Source organism: Corylus avellana, chromosome ca1, assembly GCF_901000735.1.
Source record: "Corylus avellana chromosome ca1, CavTom2PMs-1.0".
NCBI lineage: Eukaryota > Viridiplantae > Streptophyta > Magnoliopsida > Fagales > Betulaceae > Corylus > Corylus avellana.
Window position 1 is genome coordinate 6,165,094 of NC_081541.1, and position 19,691 is coordinate 6,184,784.

Below are 19,691 nucleotides of genomic sequence, written 5' to 3' on the forward strand. Positions count from 1 at the left end.
ATGATGCTGCAAATTATGAGACGGAAGTGTCTCGGCTGAACCGGCAATGACACTAAGATTTTGTGAACCAGAGAGCATATATATATATATATAGGGGTTTCAACGGCTCGGATGATTACCAAATGATGCATATAAAAAGGTACATAATAGTGCTTATGAAGGTTTTGTATGGAAGCTCGGGAGAAGAAAGAAGAAGAAGAAGGTTTTGTATGAAAATATATCAGAATTTTGGGTGTTATGTACATAATTCTCCACTTATCTGATCAATTTCACCTTCCAAATAGAATCAGAAAATGAATGTTTTCCTCTCTTCAGCTTTCCAACTGTAACACCATTTTTATGTAAAATGTTTGAATCTTCTAAGTTACAATTTACAAAGCCTTTTCTGTTTTTTTTTTTTTTTTTTAACATGTTTGATTGAATAATGAACACTAATTATAGGGTAAGCCGCCTTGTCCAAAAAACGATGATAAATGGTATAAATGAATGTTGGAGACGTACTAATTACTTACTACTTTAGTTATAAGTTTTAAGAATTAATTTGATTTATCTCCAAGAGGTAGCTCAATTGACTAAAGGAATTAATTTGATTCCTAGAGTTACACGTAACTCAAGTTTAGCTATGATGAAAGCATTAGCATATCCAATAGGATCCAACCAAAATAGATAAATAAATAATAATAATAATAATTTGCATGTATCCTTTATAAAATTCCCCCAGATGGCCCAAGTTGATCATAAAGTCTCCAATTAGCTTTGACTTTCTCACATTTCAGTTACTTCTTAGTTTTTAGTACTTAAATTGTTCTCAGAAGTCATAACTCTTTAAAAGCACTTGCGTATTTGAGGAATATTACACTTATTCTTTTTTTTTTTTTATACACTTTTTTTATATTTATAGATGACTTTTAAAACCATCATTGGATCCGAGAGATGGATCCAATAGTAGTTTTAAAAACTATCTATGAGTAAAAAAATTGTACGTGCAAAGAAATGAAAATAAGTATATCTTTATTTCACACACACACACACACACACATATATATATATATATATATATATATATATATATTGACATGTCCATACAAGTTAAAGGGGAAAGAGGAAATATATTTTTCTTATGTAATGTTAAAGAACAACTCTCTCTCTGTGCAATTGTTAATTTCTTTTGCCAATAGACTATAAATATTAATTAATCCAAAACCGAGTGGCAGCCACTTTGATCTTTTGGTTGCATTTGGTAATTACAACCCTTTGACATCTCTCAAAAGGGATCCTCCACAATCCGCATGCATCATGTATATTTTTAAAAATTCTACCGATACTGTAAATTAAATGAGTAATCCTATATATCACATTTTCATCTGATAATAACAACCTGATAGTCCTACATAATTATTGACTTTTTTTATTTTTTTCAATAAAGACCAATTCAAAAGCTGTTTGGGAGTGAGACATCAGCATTGTGAGATAAAATGTGGTTTCTAGTATTAAATTGTTGAGTTATATCAATTTTATTAATATAACAATTTATGATATTTTGAATACTAATGTGATAAATTTATACTATGATTTAAAAGTTTATATTAAATAGAAGGAAAATCAAAATTAGTTCTTAGGTTTTCTTGTAGTCTTAATTTAGTTTTTAAGTTCCCAATTACAACAATTACATTTTTAAGTTTCACCTAAGTTTCAAATAAGTCTCCCGCCAACTTAGTGTCCAATTAATTGACAACGTGTCACTTCAAACCCCTAAATCAATTAATACATGTGGCTCGTATATATATAACACATAAAACTCTCTAAAAGTTAGAACTCCCATCACTGCCACCACAATACTTCTTTTATTTTTTATTTGGGAAAAGTTTACATATCCTCTTCAAATTACTGCCCAATTGACAATGTCCTCCAAAATTATCAATTGCGACAATGCTCACCAAGGTCTTCAACAAGACAAAAATGATCCTACATTTTTTTCAATTAGAAAAAAAAAAAAAATTACTCTAATAAATTTGAAAAAAAAAAACATTTTTTTTTTAAAAAAAAATTTCCACACCATTGTTTTTTTTTTTTTAAAAAAAAATTAGTTTTAGTTTTTTTTAATATATATAATTTTATTTTATTAAGGGTATTTTCATCATTGGGGTGGATATTGTCAATTAAATGGTGGTTTGAGGGGAGTATGTGAACTTTCTTTTATTTCATTTTAATTAGAATAAATATATTATTTATGATAAATTTGCCTAATGGATCATATAGCTGGTGCGTTCTAAACATAAGCCACTTATCATCGACCTAATAGTCGGATGTGGCATACCATCAATTAATTGGACGACGACGTACAAATTGTTGGATGAATCTATTTAAAATTAAAGTAAAACATGTCCCTAAGAGATAGCTGAATTGGTTGGAGATCATGCCTTATGAAGCAGAGATTACTAGTTCGAATCCTCCATCCCTCTTTTGTAGAGATATTAAAAAAAAAAAATTAAAGTAAAACATAAATACTTAATTTTTTTTTTGAAATTAAAAAATAAATTAAAATTGTAACTAATTTTGTTTTTTTCTCAGAATAGTATATATGCGAGAGAGTCTTTAATTATTAACGGGAGTTATATCGTAAAAAGTGAACCTTGTGTGGTACAGCTTGGAGACTGATTTCGGTTACAAATCTGATTAATTATTTTTGCAGTATTAATCTGAGAGTTTTCTTGGTCCACTCTGACACATTGCCAAAGGTCAAACCCTTACTTTGTCCACAATATCCTACAAATTAAGGAGGTTTTTAATAAATTTCACACTATAATCCAAGAGTCAACCCATTTTGATTTTTCGAATCCAAATGCTACACCAATTTTCGTTTAAATGCTTATGTGACAGTTACACAAAAATAGAATAAATATATGAATGGATTAAAATGGTGTTCTCCTGATTTTATTTGGATATTGTTTTTTTAAAAAAGCAGAAAAAGTTTACCTCACCGATTCCTCAGAAAAATAAAAATAAATAATATATATGTAAGACCACGAGAACACTAGGAGAACACATGGAAGAACCGTAGCATTCCTCTAATGAAAAGTTGACCTGATAATTGATACATTAGGAAGTAATCACTTGAGAGTGTAAAAGTGAGAGTTTGCGTAGTATTAATTTTTTTTTCTTTCTATTTTTAAAGTTCGTTATCTCTTGATCAATGTCGTTTACCGTTAATTATTTTGGAAAGTTCTTCATCGTATTAATTTGTTTGTACATAATCCGGTCACATAAAGCGTTCGCATTTTGTTTCTCTTCGTAGTTGTTCCGATTAGTGATTTAAAATCTTCTTTTAAGTCTCGTTTCTAGCTTAGTCCATTTTTTTTTAAATAAAAAAAAAAAATTTGGGGAGGTTCTATTTTCTATTTTGGTTTTTTTGTTGTCGTATTTGCTCCGAAAACCCCTCATTTCGGGACTGAGTTATTAATAAAGAAGAAACATAAACCGCACTTCACTTTTGATAATCTGCATGTTTGTTATATATTAAACCCGGATATTCTTATATTATTATTAATATTAGTAAGCTCGATCGTCGCCGCGGTTGTACGGAAAAAGAATATTATTTCTAACCTAATTATTAATGAGGATTACATTATCAGTGTACTCACTTATAAACTCATTCAAAATACAAGTTTGGAAGAAATTTTAAGTGCAAGTGAGTTCTTTGCTTGTATACAATTTAATTTGTAGCCTAATGTGCCTCTTGAAATTAACCATATAAAGAAGAATAGAGAAGTATTAGTTAATTATAATATAAAAAAGTTGGTCAATCAAGGATTAATTCATGGCTTATATCCTTGTGACACATAATGCTATTTTCCCCTATAAATAAGCTCTATCTCCAAGGTTTAATTTTCACAGAAGCAAAGAGCTGCATGCTTGTCTTCTTGTTCACTTCTTTCATTGGCTTCCCCATATCTCAACCTTTGACTCGATCTCCCCTCTTTCCTTCTCAATTTCTTTTCAAGGCATGCTTCTCTTTAATTTATCGAGCCCTAATTTCTTCTTCACTTTCCATGCTTTTCTGTTAATTACTTTTAAAGATCACTAGACCATTTGGCTTCTAATATCACCATTGTTTTTCTTTTCATGTACAGGCCTCAATTGGTGCCTGTGTAAGCGATCTGCGCGAACGCTTTACAGGTAACAACGACCCGAGAAATTTAATTAAAAAAAAAAGAAGAAAACTTATGTTACTTTGTCAATCTCTCTCTCTATATATATATTCTTTTTTGTTGGTATCTTTTTCTCTTCTATGGTGGTGGAATTGGAAATTTTCAGAAAGATATATAATTGGATTTGGCTTAGGTGCTATCAAAAAAATTATACGGTTCTTGACGGAAAAGAAAAAAAAAAATATAAACCGTTAAAAAAACTACAGAAAATGTGTTGTCGATTCTTTTACGACAACTAAGCCACCCATGCATGGCCTATATTTATATATATTTGACACTTTTTCAGTCCATTTGATTCCCATTTTGCTTACAGTTTGCTGAGATATGAATAATTAATTAACTTCTTCAAACTTTCACATGCATTGGATTCCAATTTGAATCATGCATGTCATCATCCATTATTAGCAAATGTCATAGGAAGTCAATTTCAATTGTTTTTCTTGTGTCTTACAAGGAAACCCATGAAGGACGTGAGCAACGAAGTTATTGAATCTTACCTGTAATCTTAAGTCAAAATATTCCCTCCATTTAAAATCAGCCAAGTGTATTAATGATTAAGATAAATACAAAAAGGCAAACTTTTTCTAACACTTTTTCACCATGCTGTCCAGCCTGTAAATCTTGATTAAATATGACAATATCCTAAGAAGTAAGACCTTACATAAAAAGTATAAGTGGTTTTATTAGTATATTAATTAAAATTAGGGCTTGCCTAAGAAAGAGATTTTAAAGTTAAATCTGTCTACTTTCTGAATTATAGGCTTGCACGACATTAAGAGCGTGTTTGAGATTGTGTTGGAAAGTAAAGCTTTTAAATTAACTTGCTAATTACATAGGTTAATTCTATTTTACAAGTACTTGCCTTAAATTCTTAATTTCTTGGGGTTCTCTTGGGGGGTTGGATTAATGAAATCATACTATTAGAAATAAAGTTTAAACATTATATGAAAGAAAATGTTTCAAAGGGGATTCTTTACATATTAATAAAGATGAGGGTATTCTTAAGGATGAACTCTTCCTTCGAGGGTTCCGGTGAAGCAATTTTAACATGTAAACATGAAGCATGCATTAGATATTAAACATGGAAAACATTCTAACACTTTTTTTTTTTTTTTCTCTTCTTGAACATATTGTTTGTATGAAAGAGCATTTTTTGGGTAGTTGGTCACATATTTATAATTGAAATGGATGATTTACATGAGTATAAATTGTTAGTATTGATTATAATCAGATGGAGACTGCTGACTCAACTTGTCAAGAAGAAGCTTCTTTGGAATTTGACTTTAACTTCGACGATGACAACTTAATGGAGAATCCCCATATACATAAGCCTTTGAATGATCAGCCGGGCGAAACAACGGAAAATATATCTAGTGTACGTAATTAATTATTAAGCATTTTGCATGATATTGTAGATTTAATTAATGTTTATTTCCAATGATATAATGTAAATATCAGCAAGAGTATGTGGAGTTGGGTTCTTCATCTGGAAGCAATCAACCGCTTATCAACCGAAAAAACTCGAAGCCAAACCTCGCACCGTCTACAATGACTAGCAGCGGCCTTTCTGACACTCCACAACCTGAACATGCTCCAAACTTGGCACAACCGGCTACATCTTTCAATCCTTCACTGGTAGAGAAACCACAAAGCCACCGTTCAACGATAGTATACTTCATTTGCACAATCTTTACTTTGAAAAATCTATTTATATGATTATATGTCTTTATAGTACTTTGATACAAGAATGTCAATTTTAGACATGACTTACAAACGTAACACAAATTCAACATAAAATTAAAATGTTAGAATTTTGTATAATCGGCTTTGAGTCAATTCGGGTTGACCTAAATGAACTTGTTTAAGAAATATATCAATCTTGGATCAACTTGCTTAACCCATGGGTAACCCGCCCAACCCATATAAATTATTATTATTTTTTTCAATTAAAAAAAAAAAAACTAAAGTTAAAATTCATATAAATTATTATTATTATTATTATTTTTAAATTTATATATACGTGTTTTGGTTAACTCAACACGACCTGTTTATTAAAGGGGTTAATAGGCCGTGCCGTGTCACTTGTTAAATTTAAATGGGTTATGTTATGATTGAGGAGTTTGACCTGTTTAATTAAATGAATCTAATTCAAGTTGACTTGGCACAAATTCAGCATGTCAACACGAATTGTCAGCCCTTTCACAGTTTGTGTGTGAATATGGATAGGAATTTGCTCTGAACATCTAGGTTGAATCAAACCTAAGAACTCCATCTCAATCGTGCGTATTAGTTAGAACATTTTTTAAGCTACATTGCTATGATCATTAAGTTTTTTCATTAATTGACCAGGACTATGCGGAGCTCCAATCACCAGGTGGATATTCTCAGCCTAAACCTAATGTGGGGAACCAAAATTCCAACTATTCTCAACATGCCTACAATACTTCTGAAGACCCTAGCCCTGCAGTTGTTAGTACTCCAAGCTTGCAACAATTGGGACAATCCTCCTTGAATAGTACATTAATGGGAGAGCCACAACCTCATCCTCCAACAATGGTAAATCTTTATACATGACAGATATAACTAGTTTATACAATGATATGCCTTTTTCTCTTCTTATTTTTTATTTTTTATTTTTAATTTATTGTTACCAGGAGAAAGCAGAGCTAAGATCATTGGGTGGAAGTAACTGGTCCTGTCTAAACAGTGAAGGCTCCAGCCAGAACCTCAAGCAATCTGCACTTTCAAGTTTAGAGTGCTTTAATACTTCACTTGCTACCTCTCCAAATGTAAGGCAAACCAGTTCATCGTTCTTCAGTTCTCCTTTCACAAGAACATTATAACCACATTTTATAGCAACTGTGTATTATAAAATGATATACATGTGCTTTAATTTTATCTATCTTTTTAAGGTTTATAGTTCTAAGTCTTTTCTTTTTGGTAGTTGTTTCAAAGTCATTGATTGTGTGTGTAAAGCAAAAGATCACCACTGGCTATGATCATGATCAGGTGGGGGGGCTGCTGGCATTTGATGGAGCAGTTCAGTCATTTCAAGCTCATGAAGTGATATATCCCAATCAGCTGATGAATGCTCGGCCTGAAAATGTCCCTCAAATTGAGCATATGCCTCTGTATGGCACCAACCTGATGCTCATTTCAACCTCATACTGATGTTAATTTTTATTCTTCCATCCTCTTTTCCTCTTTTCTGCCTGATTTATGTTCAATATCACTTTATCGTCATAGGCCTCAAAGTATGCGTCCACTCAATGAATGTAGCACAAACAATCAAATAGCAAAAAACATCACAAGCAACAATTTCAGCAGCATCAGCCAGCAACAGTCACTCTGCCCAACTTTATTCCCTCAAAATCCGGTTGAGTACTATTATTTGATCCTTAAAATCTTTGTTCTACATCAATGTCTGCTTTATTAGGCTTTACTTATTTCATGTTAGTTTGACCATGTCAAATTTGTTCACAATGAGCAGATGGGGTTTGGAGTAACAAATCAGAGACCATTGCTAATAAACCAACAACAGGCCACTTTACTCCCCCACAACCAGAACACACCTTACAGACCTTTTTCTCCACTGGGGTATATGGCTTGTCATTCTTCTTGGTTTTTTTTTTTTTTTTTTTTTGCCTACTATGTTGACTTGCTTGTTCTGATTTAATATTTAATCTTTAATTTCAGGCCCCAAGCTAATGAATTCATGACAGCTAATGTGTATGACAGTCAATGTATCAACTTCATGCAACCTCAATCTTATGCATTTTTAAGGTACTTTCTAAGTAGTTGTTTATCAAACAGGCATACATGTTATGTTTCCAAGGATATTTACTAATACATACTTCTGGGGTTTAGGCCCCAGCAGTCTTCTAATCAGCTACAACAGCTTAACCAAGCCCCCCAAACGACAAGTGTTTTTGATCCTCAATGTCATTACTCCATGCTTCCTGGCCTTTCTATGCCTTTTAGGTATCTTATCCACCTTTTTGTCTAGTTTATATTGAGAACTTTAGCCTTGATTGCTGTCATCATATTTTCCAATTATAGGCCAAGAAGTTTCTTACATCATCAGTTTGATCAAGTTCCAGTGCCGCCTAATGTATACGATCCACAAGGCTATAACTCAATGCTGCCTGAGCTTTCTATCTTGGCCAGGTACTTGTTAATTTACTACAAATGTTTCTATCTATGAAAGATAAACATTTCTCACTGTAGCTAAGGGGTTCATTTTTCTCCATTGTAGACCTCCTCAACTTGCAAATTATCACCAACAACCTAACCAACTCTGGACAACACAAAACTCCTTACTACCTGGATCTTCAATGCCTTCTAGGTCCCAATTTTCCTTTCCATCTTTCCCATCTTTTCAGTGAAGACAAGTTATATATATATATATATATATATACACCATGTTGATGAACTGATTGTTATCTGCATTTTTGAGTCTAGGCTCCAACAGTTCTGTGGTCGTCAACAGCTTAATCAATCAACCCACTTGATGCCTAATGTGTTTAATCCACAACTTGGTGCTTCCATGCTACCTGAACCAATCATGCTTTCTGGGTAGGTAACCTCTGCATTAAGCCTCATAAATCTGAAAGAGAAACACCATTAAGACTGGTAACAATGGATGATCAAAGATCAAAATCTGGTGTCTGATATATATATATATATATATATAGCTTTCCTTACATGCTTATCATTATTGTCTGCTTTTTGAATATAGGCGCTCACAGCTACTGGATCATTATGAACAATCTAACCAAGTCTCAATGACACCTTGTGTATGTAACCCTCTGCAACATAACTCCATAGCATCTGGACCTGCTGCACTGCCAAGGTACCTAACATTCTATAAACTTCAGATAAAGTAGTATATAACATTAGCAATATGTGTTAATTTTTTTTTTTTTTTTTTTTTTAATTTTAAAATTCTTAGGGCTACAAGGTTGTATGATCATCAGCATCTATTTGAGCAATTCCAGGATTCACAATTTTGTAGCTCCATGCGGCCCCAACAATCATCTCTGCATCAAAGGCTCAATCAAGTTACTGAGACAGCTATTGGAATTGATCCTCAGCATCACAACATCTTGCTCCCTGACTCTTCAACTCCTTTTAGGTATGTACCTGAGTTTTCTTCTTTTATTTTTGTTTTTATTTTTTTGGGTCAGCTCTTTAAAACTGCAAATATCTATAAAATAAATAAATTTCTCCTATAGTTTACAGACCATCCAAACCCACGGATTTTTGAATCAAACTGGTAGACAAAGTATCCCCTACCTCAGTTCTGGCACAAATGCTCAGCAAACGCAAATCCTGAACTTACAAACTGAACGAGTAAGCCTTTTTTTTTTTAGACATTATTGGAGAAATTTCCTTCTTCTACTTTTGTTACTAGCTCACTACAATCTTCTCGACAGGAAATTGGGGGTGGAAAGAACAGAGTGGCAATCTCTGATCTAAGTGAAACATCACTGAGAGGCTTCAAAGAGGTATTATTCTCTACATTGTTGTACAATAGTTTTGGTCAAAAAAAAGAGAGTACAAAATATGTTACGTATCTCTGTAATTTGATCGTGCCCAAGCTTTAGTTTGGCCTCCCCTTGATGACATAATATTATGTTTGAAAATATCAATTTTAGAAAGGACTGGTGGAAGGACATAGACGGGCAGCAAAACGACATCTGTTGGGAGAATCATCGTTGTCGTCTAAACGCTCCATGGTATCACTTACTGAGCACCAAAAGATTAAAAGAAAAAGCAACTTTTTTTCTCCTATTATATATGTTAAAGCTTTAAGCTTATTAGCATTCTACGTAAAATAATTATGAGGCATCTTCTCTGGATTTGATTGAATGTAGATCGAAACAATATGGGGAGAAAGGAGTTTACAAGATGAGGAGAGGACTTCTCAATCTGAAGGAAATGAAGTCGAAAACTCTATTCTTTCCAATCCTTCTTATACAAGGTTATATGAAAAATCACTTTTTCTTGTATCATCAATTAGGGTTTTCAGTGTTCTCTTTTCAGTTCACTTTATGAAATCCAAACTGATCAAAAGTTGTATGGGAGCAGGCCAACCAAGAATGCTGTTTATGATCCAACATTTGAGGGGATTGGTCTACCTGTTGACCCTCATCTTCGGCTATTTGCCTCATGCTAGTTGCAAGGTAATTGATTTCACATATATACTTTGTGTTTCTTCTTTTTGATCTTTTATATGAAGAGTAATGCTATTTCTGCACATTAAAAAGTTTGACAATGCAAAATCCTCGCAGGTATACAATATATTTAATTAGCTTGTCTGATCTATTATCCTTGATTGTCACAGGCAATGGTACATCATGCGGGTTAGATGAGTCAATGTTAGCTTTTGAAGTTTTGAGGCGGGTTTGTTTATCTTCAAGATGGGACTTATTGTATCATATTTCTATGATTAGGCGCTATTTATCAACTTTGATACTATTTTTCCAATCTGATTGTGAGCTAAACAAACTTGTTTCTTATATCTACCGCATGATGTCAATAATATGCTCTTTTTTTTTTTTCTTTTTTTTTTTTCTGAAATTGGCTATAATTGGTTGTTGAGCTTTAAACTCAGTATGACTACCAAAAGGTCAACTTCCATCCTTCAGGCATGCTAATGTTGAAAAAGCAACAAAAATTAAGTTGTGGCATGATGAGGATTACGTTATCCAAAAAGACATCATGAGGATTGGTAAAAGATAATGTACCTTGACTCCATAAGTTTCTAGAAACACAAAGGATAGTCTTATTCAAGGTAAATTCCTCAAAGTACGGTTAAAAAAACGAGATAGAAATGGTAAATGACTCCCAATATTTCTACTTTTGGTCATGATATCTCACTCATGATGTACGATGATTCAGAATCAATTCGAGACATAAGATCTTCAATCTCTTCTGAACCATACTTGGTACGCCACCATAGCTTTCTGATTAGGGTCATAAGCACAATGCATCGAAGAGCCCATATATTAGAGCACATCACTTGTACACCATAATTGATACACTAGGGCTAAGAATAATGGAGTCCCTCTCTAATATGGAGATTCTTACGTTCCTTTCTAGAAAACCCCTTTAGGAGAATAGAGACTAATAGAGCTTGAGACTATGAAAAAATGGTGAGTGGGTACTTAAGAGCCTTCTGCAAATCCATTCCTGAAGATGGAGAAACAAACAAACCCTCTTTAGCAGAACAAACTGAGAGAACTTGAGACTGAAAAAAATGGTGAGTGGCTGGACTAGAGCCTTCTGCACATCCATCCCCAAAGATAGAGAAACAAACGAAGTGTTATCAGAGAAACATCTTCAGCAGCATAATTGCGAGAATAGCAACGCCATTCAAAGCCTTAAAATCTGCTCAAAGTTCGGGCTTTTCTCCAACCCATCCATGCCTCGCTTGCAGTCTCAACCAGTCTTGAGCCGCAGGCTCCAAAGCTGAACCTCCACAACACCCACTTCCTGATTGCCTAATAGCTCAAAACTCCAAATCAAAACTTCAACCACCCCAAAGAAAAACAACAGCCCCAGACTGTTCCAGCTCTGCAATAATCCTCTCTCCCCCAAATCTCCCTCTCGCTTCTCACTCCTCAAAGCCTTACGTCCCTCCAAAGTAAGCATCTTTTTCTCTTGAAAACAAACGGCATTTGTTTAGCTTTTGGTCAGATGATGTTGTTTGTGTAAAAATGCTATTATTAAATTTTGACCATCCAAGTCTTTAACTGGGGATATCAGTAACTGGATGTAAGCCGGATGTGAGATATCAGTAGAGGTTGAATACCTTATGTCTTGAATTGAGTTTGAATCACCATACATCCCAAGTAAGATATCAGGACCATATAGCTGAATTTCAAATGTAATCCTTGTTATAACAATTTAATCATAGGAGTAAGCCTTTATTTAAATACACAAAGTAGCATATGTAATCCTTCATTAAGACCAATCTCAATAATGAGGGTCATCAAAAACCCAAGGCTCAAGTAGAAACAGCTCCCGGCCATTCATTTGGACTGTTCCAGCAGCAATATCCTCTGCACGTTTCCTTGTTGCTTCAGCTTTTCTAGCTGATGCATCCGCATCCTGCATTAAAGTACCTATGTAACTATGGATATATAGGAATCTCAGAAAAAGAAAGAGAAATGTGAGTGGGATTGTGTAACTCAAGTCCTAAGGCTGTCAAGGAAACGGGACTCAGTGGCTAGGCACTTCAAAACATGCAATTCTACGTAGCAATCAATCAGATCCAAGATGAGCATTTCACTCTTATTATGTGATTCATTGTTTCTCCACAACATCTAAGCCTTGTCTTACTAATAGTATGAATTTGCGGGGAAGCAGTGGGACAGGGCGAGCTACTAAATTTTGGCAAGAGGGGGGTGGTATGAAAACTAACAGGCTCTGATATTGAAAACCAAATACAAAGCAAAACATAGAAAGCAGAGTAATCAAATGCATATTAAATAAATAGAAAAACCCCATTCCACCACTGCCGGTGAATGAAGATTGAAGGGTATATGCACTTGTTCTACTCGCTCAATGCTTGGGATTTGATCCCACTACACTCATATTGCAGTGGAGCAAGACCTATCTCTATGGGGTTAACAGGGTATACCCTTCTCAAAGTTGCCTGCCAAAGGACCTCCGTTAGGTTGCCCACCATCCCATTCCTACCCTTTTACCTCCTAAAGAACCCTCTTGGGAATGCCACTCATCAATGGGAGCATGTGTGCAATGGCCCCATATCAAAGGAAACAATTGAAGCATCCAAACTAACATCACCCAATCACTAATATACTCCTATAGCAGATCTCAACTAAGATCACTAAATCCCAACATTCCTACAACTACCTAAAGATAAAATCAATTGCGCCATAGGCTAATCTTCCCTATTCATTACTAGCGCTTTTCTTAAATTCCGACTAGTCCATCTGTAATTAACATGGAAAAAAAATAGTAGTAATAACACATTCAATTAGAGGAAATTATTGAAATAAAATTGTAATGAGTTGGATCAACAATTTAACCTAAAGAGCGGAAAAAAAGGAAAACCCTAGGGAAAGTTTGAGAAAAAAAAAAAAAAAATTAAATTACTGACCTTCTGTCGCTTCCAAGATAGAAACTGAGCCTGCGTGATGGGATTGGGCTTTGGCTTCTCAGTTCCCTGCTTTTCCCGCTCTTCTGCTTCCGCCCCCATAATTCTTTTCCTTTCTTTTCTGCCAAAAACGGATCGTCTGTGTGATTCAGTGCTCTTGCGATCTTTATCTCCTTTGCTAAACGGAGGCCTTATATATTACGCTTTACTTGCAATAAACGACACCGCTTGCTCCCTTTTTTTTTTTTTTTTTTTTTTTTTTTAAAGCTTTTTTAGATGGACTATTTTTGATAAATTGTAATATGAAAATACAAATTGAATGGTAATCATTGAGAAATAACAGATGTCACCCTTGTGTCTTCTTCGTGTCCACTTAAAATTGATATAATTTTTAAAATTACGATTGGATCAAAATCTAATAATAATTTACTACAAATTTATAATGATTTATCATCAACACGCCTTACAGCCCACTATCACACGTACACTTATGCACGTCGTACTAGAACATACACTCAAATACTACGTTAAAGCAATAACTTGGTGCGAGTTGATATTATATATAAACGCTTCCATTATTTTCTCTCTTTTGTTCATGTGGACTCTCCTCTTCCAAAACTCTTTAAATGTCTTGTATCATTAAATGTTTTTTTCTCTCAAACCAAATATATATAGACATACATACAGAATTATCTTAAATTTGAAAACTTTTTAGCAAACCGTAGTGCACTCTTTTTTTTCCCCTGGTTTCATGGTCACAACATGTGGTAGTGTAGTGAGTTTCTTTAGGGTGATTATATTACAAAATTAGCCGATCGCACGATCATAAAGCCATCAACAGCTGCTAAGACAAACCAATTCAGAAACCGGACATGCATCTACAGCTTCGCCGATGGTGAGGAAAACCCATCCTCTTCCAATTTTATCTACAAATTTACCCAACTTCAGCTTGTGAATCACCTGCAACCTCGGATTGGCAAGAGCTAACTGGAAACACACAAATAGACATCATTGTTAAGGCTTAGAGACCAAGTAAAACGTGTTAAACTACCGGCTATTCTAAAAGTTTAAACTGATAGGAAGAGATAAATTTAATCACTTAATCACTACTTTAAAATACTAGCAATGTGGGACAAGCCCACATTACTCTTCTAACAAAACGAACACATAATATGACAAATTCCTTACTTGTATGCCATCAGAAACCAACTTCCTATGTAGTTCCTCTAGTGCACATATTCCTGAAGTGTCAATGTTCATCATGTCTGTTATAAGAGGAGGAATTCGAGTTAGTCATGATCATGAGGATATCATTGAGACAGAATTAATTCCTAGTTGGTGTTTGGATATATTACAAAACTTACTGGACATGTCAAGGATTAGAGCTTCAACGCTTCCCTTCCCATTTTCTTTCGCTTTGTTTTCTTCTTCTGTCACCCATCTCACTATCCTGAAATAAGTGGCAATATTCATCACATATAGATAAAGTTCAGCTTGCACCCCTTCTCTGTGTCTCACATGTGCACAAATGCATACATATATATATATACCTTTCTCTTATGAAATTGGCATTGGCAAAGCATAAGGCAGAGTTGACACGGATGATCACAATGGCTGGAATCTTAATGGCCATCGGATATTGACTGATGTCACAGAAGATATCGGTTCCAGGAAGTCTCCCTAGTTCTTCTATGCCGGGTCGAATTGATCTTAGCAATAATTTCGCAAATGAGATTGTTACCTGCAGCCCCATCAAAAAGATCATCAGTAAGTATTGCAGACAGTAATTAAGGTGAAGGCAAAGATGAAACACTTGTGATTTGAATGTAATCCATTAAACATGTGTGATTTGTGTCCCATTTACAATGTAGAAATACCCCCTCAGTTATCAATTAAGCTCAATGTAATTCATTAAACACAATTAAATTGACTAATTATTTTGAGATGATAACGCAGATATGATTAACTTTTTTCCTAATTTGTTATAAATGGTATCAGGGCTATAAGAGGGTTTAATGGGGGAAGATTGTAACATCCATCGGTCCTACATTGAGAAGATGAGTAGCCGATCATATAGAGTTGGTGTTTTATAAAAACACTCAAGTGCAAAGTCCACAAAGCTTACTTACTTGGTGAAACTAGGTTTTATAAGTGATTATGAGGAATCTCCAAATTGATTTGTTCTTTTGAAGTGATAGTGCAAGTGCGGCTAATACTTTCGCTAAGTCAGATGTCCATGCTACTTAAGAGAAAATCGGCTTGCAAAGAGTGTGTCTAAAAATTTATATACACATGGTTAGAATTTCACTTAATCAATGCGGAATACTTAAGATTGTAACATACTATCATGCTCTGCATCGATCCAACATTCATGATATCCCACTCTATCGATACTGACTTGATGATAGCCAATTTTTTTTAGCTACTCCACTCTCCTAGTAGTATTCAATAACTTAACACTAGACGCATACACAATATCAAGACATTTTAATTAAGCTTATAGGTAGCTCCTTATGAGACTTGACTACAAAGCTACAACCTACCATCCATTTAATCCCATACTCAACCTAATGTTGCGGGTTAAATTGCATGTAACAAGTTGTCAGAGACTCTAAGATGTTGAAGGTACAAATAATGCTACATGTATAGATGATGTGTTCTAAAATCAGTACTTTCCAGAGAACATGTTCTGTACTTCTATACATCAGAGACACGCGTGGCTCACTGGGCTCCTACCTTATCCATAAAGCAAGCTTGGCAGACCTTGAAAGTGATGGATGCACATCATGAACAGCAGAATACGCCAAAATAGGTTGACTTCAGTTGCGCGTATACGACAAGCGTTAAATATAAAGTAAAAAAATGAGCTTGTTAAATGAGTATTTTTTATGAGTTTTATTAGATTTAAAAGAAATATATATATATATATATATATATGCTCTGACGATACAAAAAAAAAAAAAAGAAAAAAAAAAGTGAGCACCCACTAGCATGAATCCATTATTGATCTCAATTATGTAAATGTAATGGAACCACCAATGATGAGAGTACATGGTTCATTTAACGTTATTCTACTAGCATGAATCCAAAAACATATACAGTAAAATGAATCCCATCCGACATATTCACACTAGACTTGAGAAGTTGAAAGGATAATAATAATAATGATAAAAAGTTTGAACATTACCGCAGCCATTAGACCAACCTCAACCGATGCAAACAGGACCCCAAGAAATGCACCCAAACATGCAAGGAAATCTAGCTTGTCAACCTTCCAGATATAGTAAGCTTCATTTATGTCAATAAGCCCAGGAAGTGCAGATAGAATGATCGAAGCAAGGATGGCAATTGGAGTGAAATACAAGAGCCTAGTGAGCAATTCCATTGATACAAGCACAGTAATGGCCATCACTATATTTGATACTACTGTTTGACATCCCGCGCTGAAATTTACTGCTGTTCGGGAGAACGAACCTGCAAAATTTCACAGATATATTAAAGTAGTGATTAAATTATTAAAGTATTGATTAATACTTTGTTAGCTTAATTGGTATGCAAGATCAGTATATATTAGAGAGAAAAAGTTATGAGGAGAGCTCACCAGTTGCCACATAGCATGAAGAAAAAGATCCTGCTATGTTCATGAAGCCCATGGCTACCATTTCCTTGTTCCCATCAAGGTGGTAGCCTCTAATGGTAGCAAAAGATCGGCCAACAGCAACGGCTTCCTGAGGTGGTCATGTCAGATAATTGTTAAAACAATTTACAGTCAAAATTAAAGTAGACAATATATGGAGAAAAGGAATGAGGACATGCCGTGAGAGCAATAATTGCAGAAATTAGTCCAACTTTTGCTGCTTCTCCAACATGTGGGCCGTTGAGTTGTAACTGATGAATGGAGCTTGGATTTAGGCCACTTTTGATATGTTTTACTATCTTAACTCCATGCTTATCAGCTTTTGTCAAAAACACTATCAAAGTGGATAATATAACTGATATAAGAGGAGCAATTGCGGGCAACCAGAAGAGCTTTTTGTTTCTTCTGCCCTGCAAATATGATGGGGTTTATCAAGACTTGATGAACAAAACAGAAAACAAAGGTGCCTTAAGAAATGGTGATCATGCAAGGATTAAATGATCACTTACTATAAACCTGGTGAGTAGGAGGAAGATCAGGAATGAACAACCAAGGAGGAAATTCAGAGGATACCACTGTCAATGAAAGCACAGGGGAGAGATGGAACTGTCAACTTAATCAAGTAAACATAAAGAGAGCAAAAATAAAAACAACAAATACCCCTTATTTTAGCACTTTTCATTAATCATTTCTTCATATATATGAATGTAAACTTAGAACAGAATTCCCCCAAATGTAAACTTACCTCACTGTGAAGTGATTTAAAAACAGACTCTAGGACAGACACTAAATCAGTGTTGGTGGTGAAGTGACTAAACCCAAGTAGCCCTTTTAGTTGTTGAAGACCAATGATAATGGCTGCACCCGCCATGAATCCAACAATAGCAGCATGTGAAAAGAAATCAACGAGGAAGCCCAATCTGCAGACATACATTGGAGACAAAAACTAACTACTTCTTAGGAGAAACAAGAAATATTTATAGTTGACAAGGAAAAATAAGAGTAATCATAATTACCTGAACATTCCGAATGCAGCTTGGAAAGTTCCAGCGAAGAAGGTCACTGTGAAAATAAGCTTCCTGTAGGCAACGGGATCAGCCACAGGATCTTGTATTTTCTGAACCAAGGAGGCCAGCAACATGGAAACAACAGCTACTGGTCCAATGGCTAGCTCTCTTGAACTCCCCATTAGAGCATAAATCAGAGGCGGCACAATGCTTGTATCTAAATAATGCAAATAACCCAAATCAAAAATAACATCATAGAATGATTCTGATTCAGAATTAACATTTGTTTCTTTCTCCACCGGCCACTATTATGTCACTGGGTCTGAACTCTGAAAGAATGATCACATCAGATCATATAATATACACTTACACAGGCCATATTGAGGATCAAGTTTTGCTAAACTAGCGTATCCTATACTCTGCAAGAGATTTCATAAAAAGAGTGATTAGTAAAATGATGATCAAGGGTGATTTCATAAAACTATATAGTTCATCCAAAAAAAAAAAAACCATATATATATATAAGTCGATGATGATCTGGACTAACTTGTGTGTACCTGAGGAATGCTAAGGCTAGCAAGTGTGAGACCTGCCATCAAATCGTTTTTGAAATTTGATACCTTGTAATTCTTTCCCCAGCTGAGGATTGGAAACACACCCTGAAGGAATGAAACTGAACATTTCCATGGAGTTCTCTTCTTGGACGATGAAGACTGCTTGTTTCTATGAGGAAATACTGTCTCTTTGATTGAGCCTATGAGCTCATAACATATCCCAGGTGGGTCAGGAGAATTGAGCACCCATTCACCCCTCTGAACCCGACCCGAATCCTCTATCTCCAGATGCTGCTCCTCCTCCACACTGAAGCTCTGTCCAGTTGGAGCAGAAGTCATGGTTTTTTCGATTGAAGTGTTTGGGAGAACGTTTCTTGTTATGTACCTCCAGAGAGTTAGTTATGTACTCCGTACGCTTTATGCTTTAATAAAAATGGATTGCACGAAGTAGGACTTCTCAGAAAGTGATTGACTCGTGAAATTGAGAAATTATATAGGGTCGTTAGTATTTTGCTGATGTAAAGAGTTGCAGCCTGTTTATGGAAAAAATAAACGGTCGAGATTGTTTCTTCATTTCATCATCATTTAATGTTGTTCTGTCAGTATTCTATCCATTTAGTAATCATTAATGGTAATAAATAAACGTATCCCATTTGAGTAAATTGTTCCAAAATCTTGAGTAATTCTAAGTGTCTTACTTGTGTCATATTAAGAATGAATTTGGCTTACATATTGTTATTAAATATGTATGTTATAGTTTAATCAATTATCAATATTAAATTTCTAAAAATCTCTCTTTATTTTTTCTCCCCTATTAAAAGCTTCTAAAAGTAAGTCAACTTTAAGATTCAATCTTGATCTTTGATTAAACTACAGCATACATGCTGTTATTTTAATAACAGCATGTAAGTCGAATCTACTAAGAATGATGTGACTATTAAAATCATCATTTGATCAAAATTCAATAATGATTAATCAAAAGCCTAATAGTAATTTTAAGAATTACATCATTCTTAGTAGGATACAAGTAAGATACAAGTAGGTAGTCAGATACAAGTAGACCACCTAGAATTACTCCAAAATGTTCAATAATTACTTTATGAAGCTCATTAAATATAGTGTTGTAGTTATGAATCTAATTAGACAGTCCATTATGTA

General features: G+C 34.5%; 3 protein-coding genes across 3 annotated transcripts; 1 reads left to right on the plus strand and 2 right to left on the minus strand.

The window, feature by feature from the left end:
* Positions 1 to 4,128: 4,128 nt before the first annotated feature.
* LOC132170565 (uncharacterized) lies at positions 4,129 to 12,196 on the plus strand. Its single transcript, XM_059581622.1, has 21 exons — positions 4,129 to 4,176; positions 5,440 to 5,583; positions 5,667 to 5,843; positions 6,558 to 6,764; positions 6,863 to 6,997; positions 7,218 to 7,339; positions 7,455 to 7,584; positions 7,699 to 7,805; positions 7,905 to 7,991; positions 8,076 to 8,189; positions 8,268 to 8,375; positions 8,464 to 8,553; positions 8,670 to 8,783; positions 8,947 to 9,060; positions 9,160 to 9,342; positions 9,443 to 9,560; positions 9,644 to 9,715; positions 9,866 to 9,946; positions 10,085 to 10,191; positions 10,299 to 10,393; positions 10,555 to 12,196. Exons 2-20 carry the CDS (start codon positions 5,440 to 5,442, stop codon positions 10,384 to 10,386), a joined length of 2,298 nt encoding a protein of 765 aa, XP_059437605.1. The 5' UTR covers positions 4,129 to 4,176; the 3' UTR covers positions 10,387 to 10,393; positions 10,555 to 12,196.
* Positions 12,011 to 13,512, minus strand: LOC132166877 (uncharacterized). Its single transcript, XM_059577723.1, has 2 exons — positions 13,339 to 13,512; positions 12,011 to 12,323 (listed from the first exon to the last, which is right to left on the minus strand). Exons 1-2 carry the CDS (start codon positions 13,435 to 13,437, stop codon positions 12,189 to 12,191), a joined length of 234 nt encoding a protein of 77 aa, XP_059433706.1. The 5' UTR covers positions 13,438 to 13,512; the 3' UTR covers positions 12,011 to 12,188.
* A 239-nt stretch (positions 13,513 to 13,751) lies between these two features.
* On the minus strand, positions 13,752 to 18,988 carry LOC132181272 (low affinity sulfate transporter 3-like). The gene is made up of 12 exons (XM_059594414.1): positions 18,537 to 18,988; positions 18,350 to 18,398; positions 17,989 to 18,196; positions 17,718 to 17,892; positions 17,482 to 17,547; positions 17,152 to 17,382; positions 16,937 to 17,063; positions 16,523 to 16,809; positions 14,886 to 15,076; positions 14,700 to 14,785; positions 14,524 to 14,600; positions 13,752 to 14,322 (listed from the first exon to the last, which is right to left on the minus strand). Exons 1-12 carry the CDS (start codon positions 18,870 to 18,872, stop codon positions 14,170 to 14,172), a joined length of 1,986 nt encoding a protein of 661 aa, XP_059450397.1. The 5' UTR covers positions 18,873 to 18,988; the 3' UTR covers positions 13,752 to 14,169.
* Positions 18,989 to 19,691: the final 703 nt, after the last annotated feature.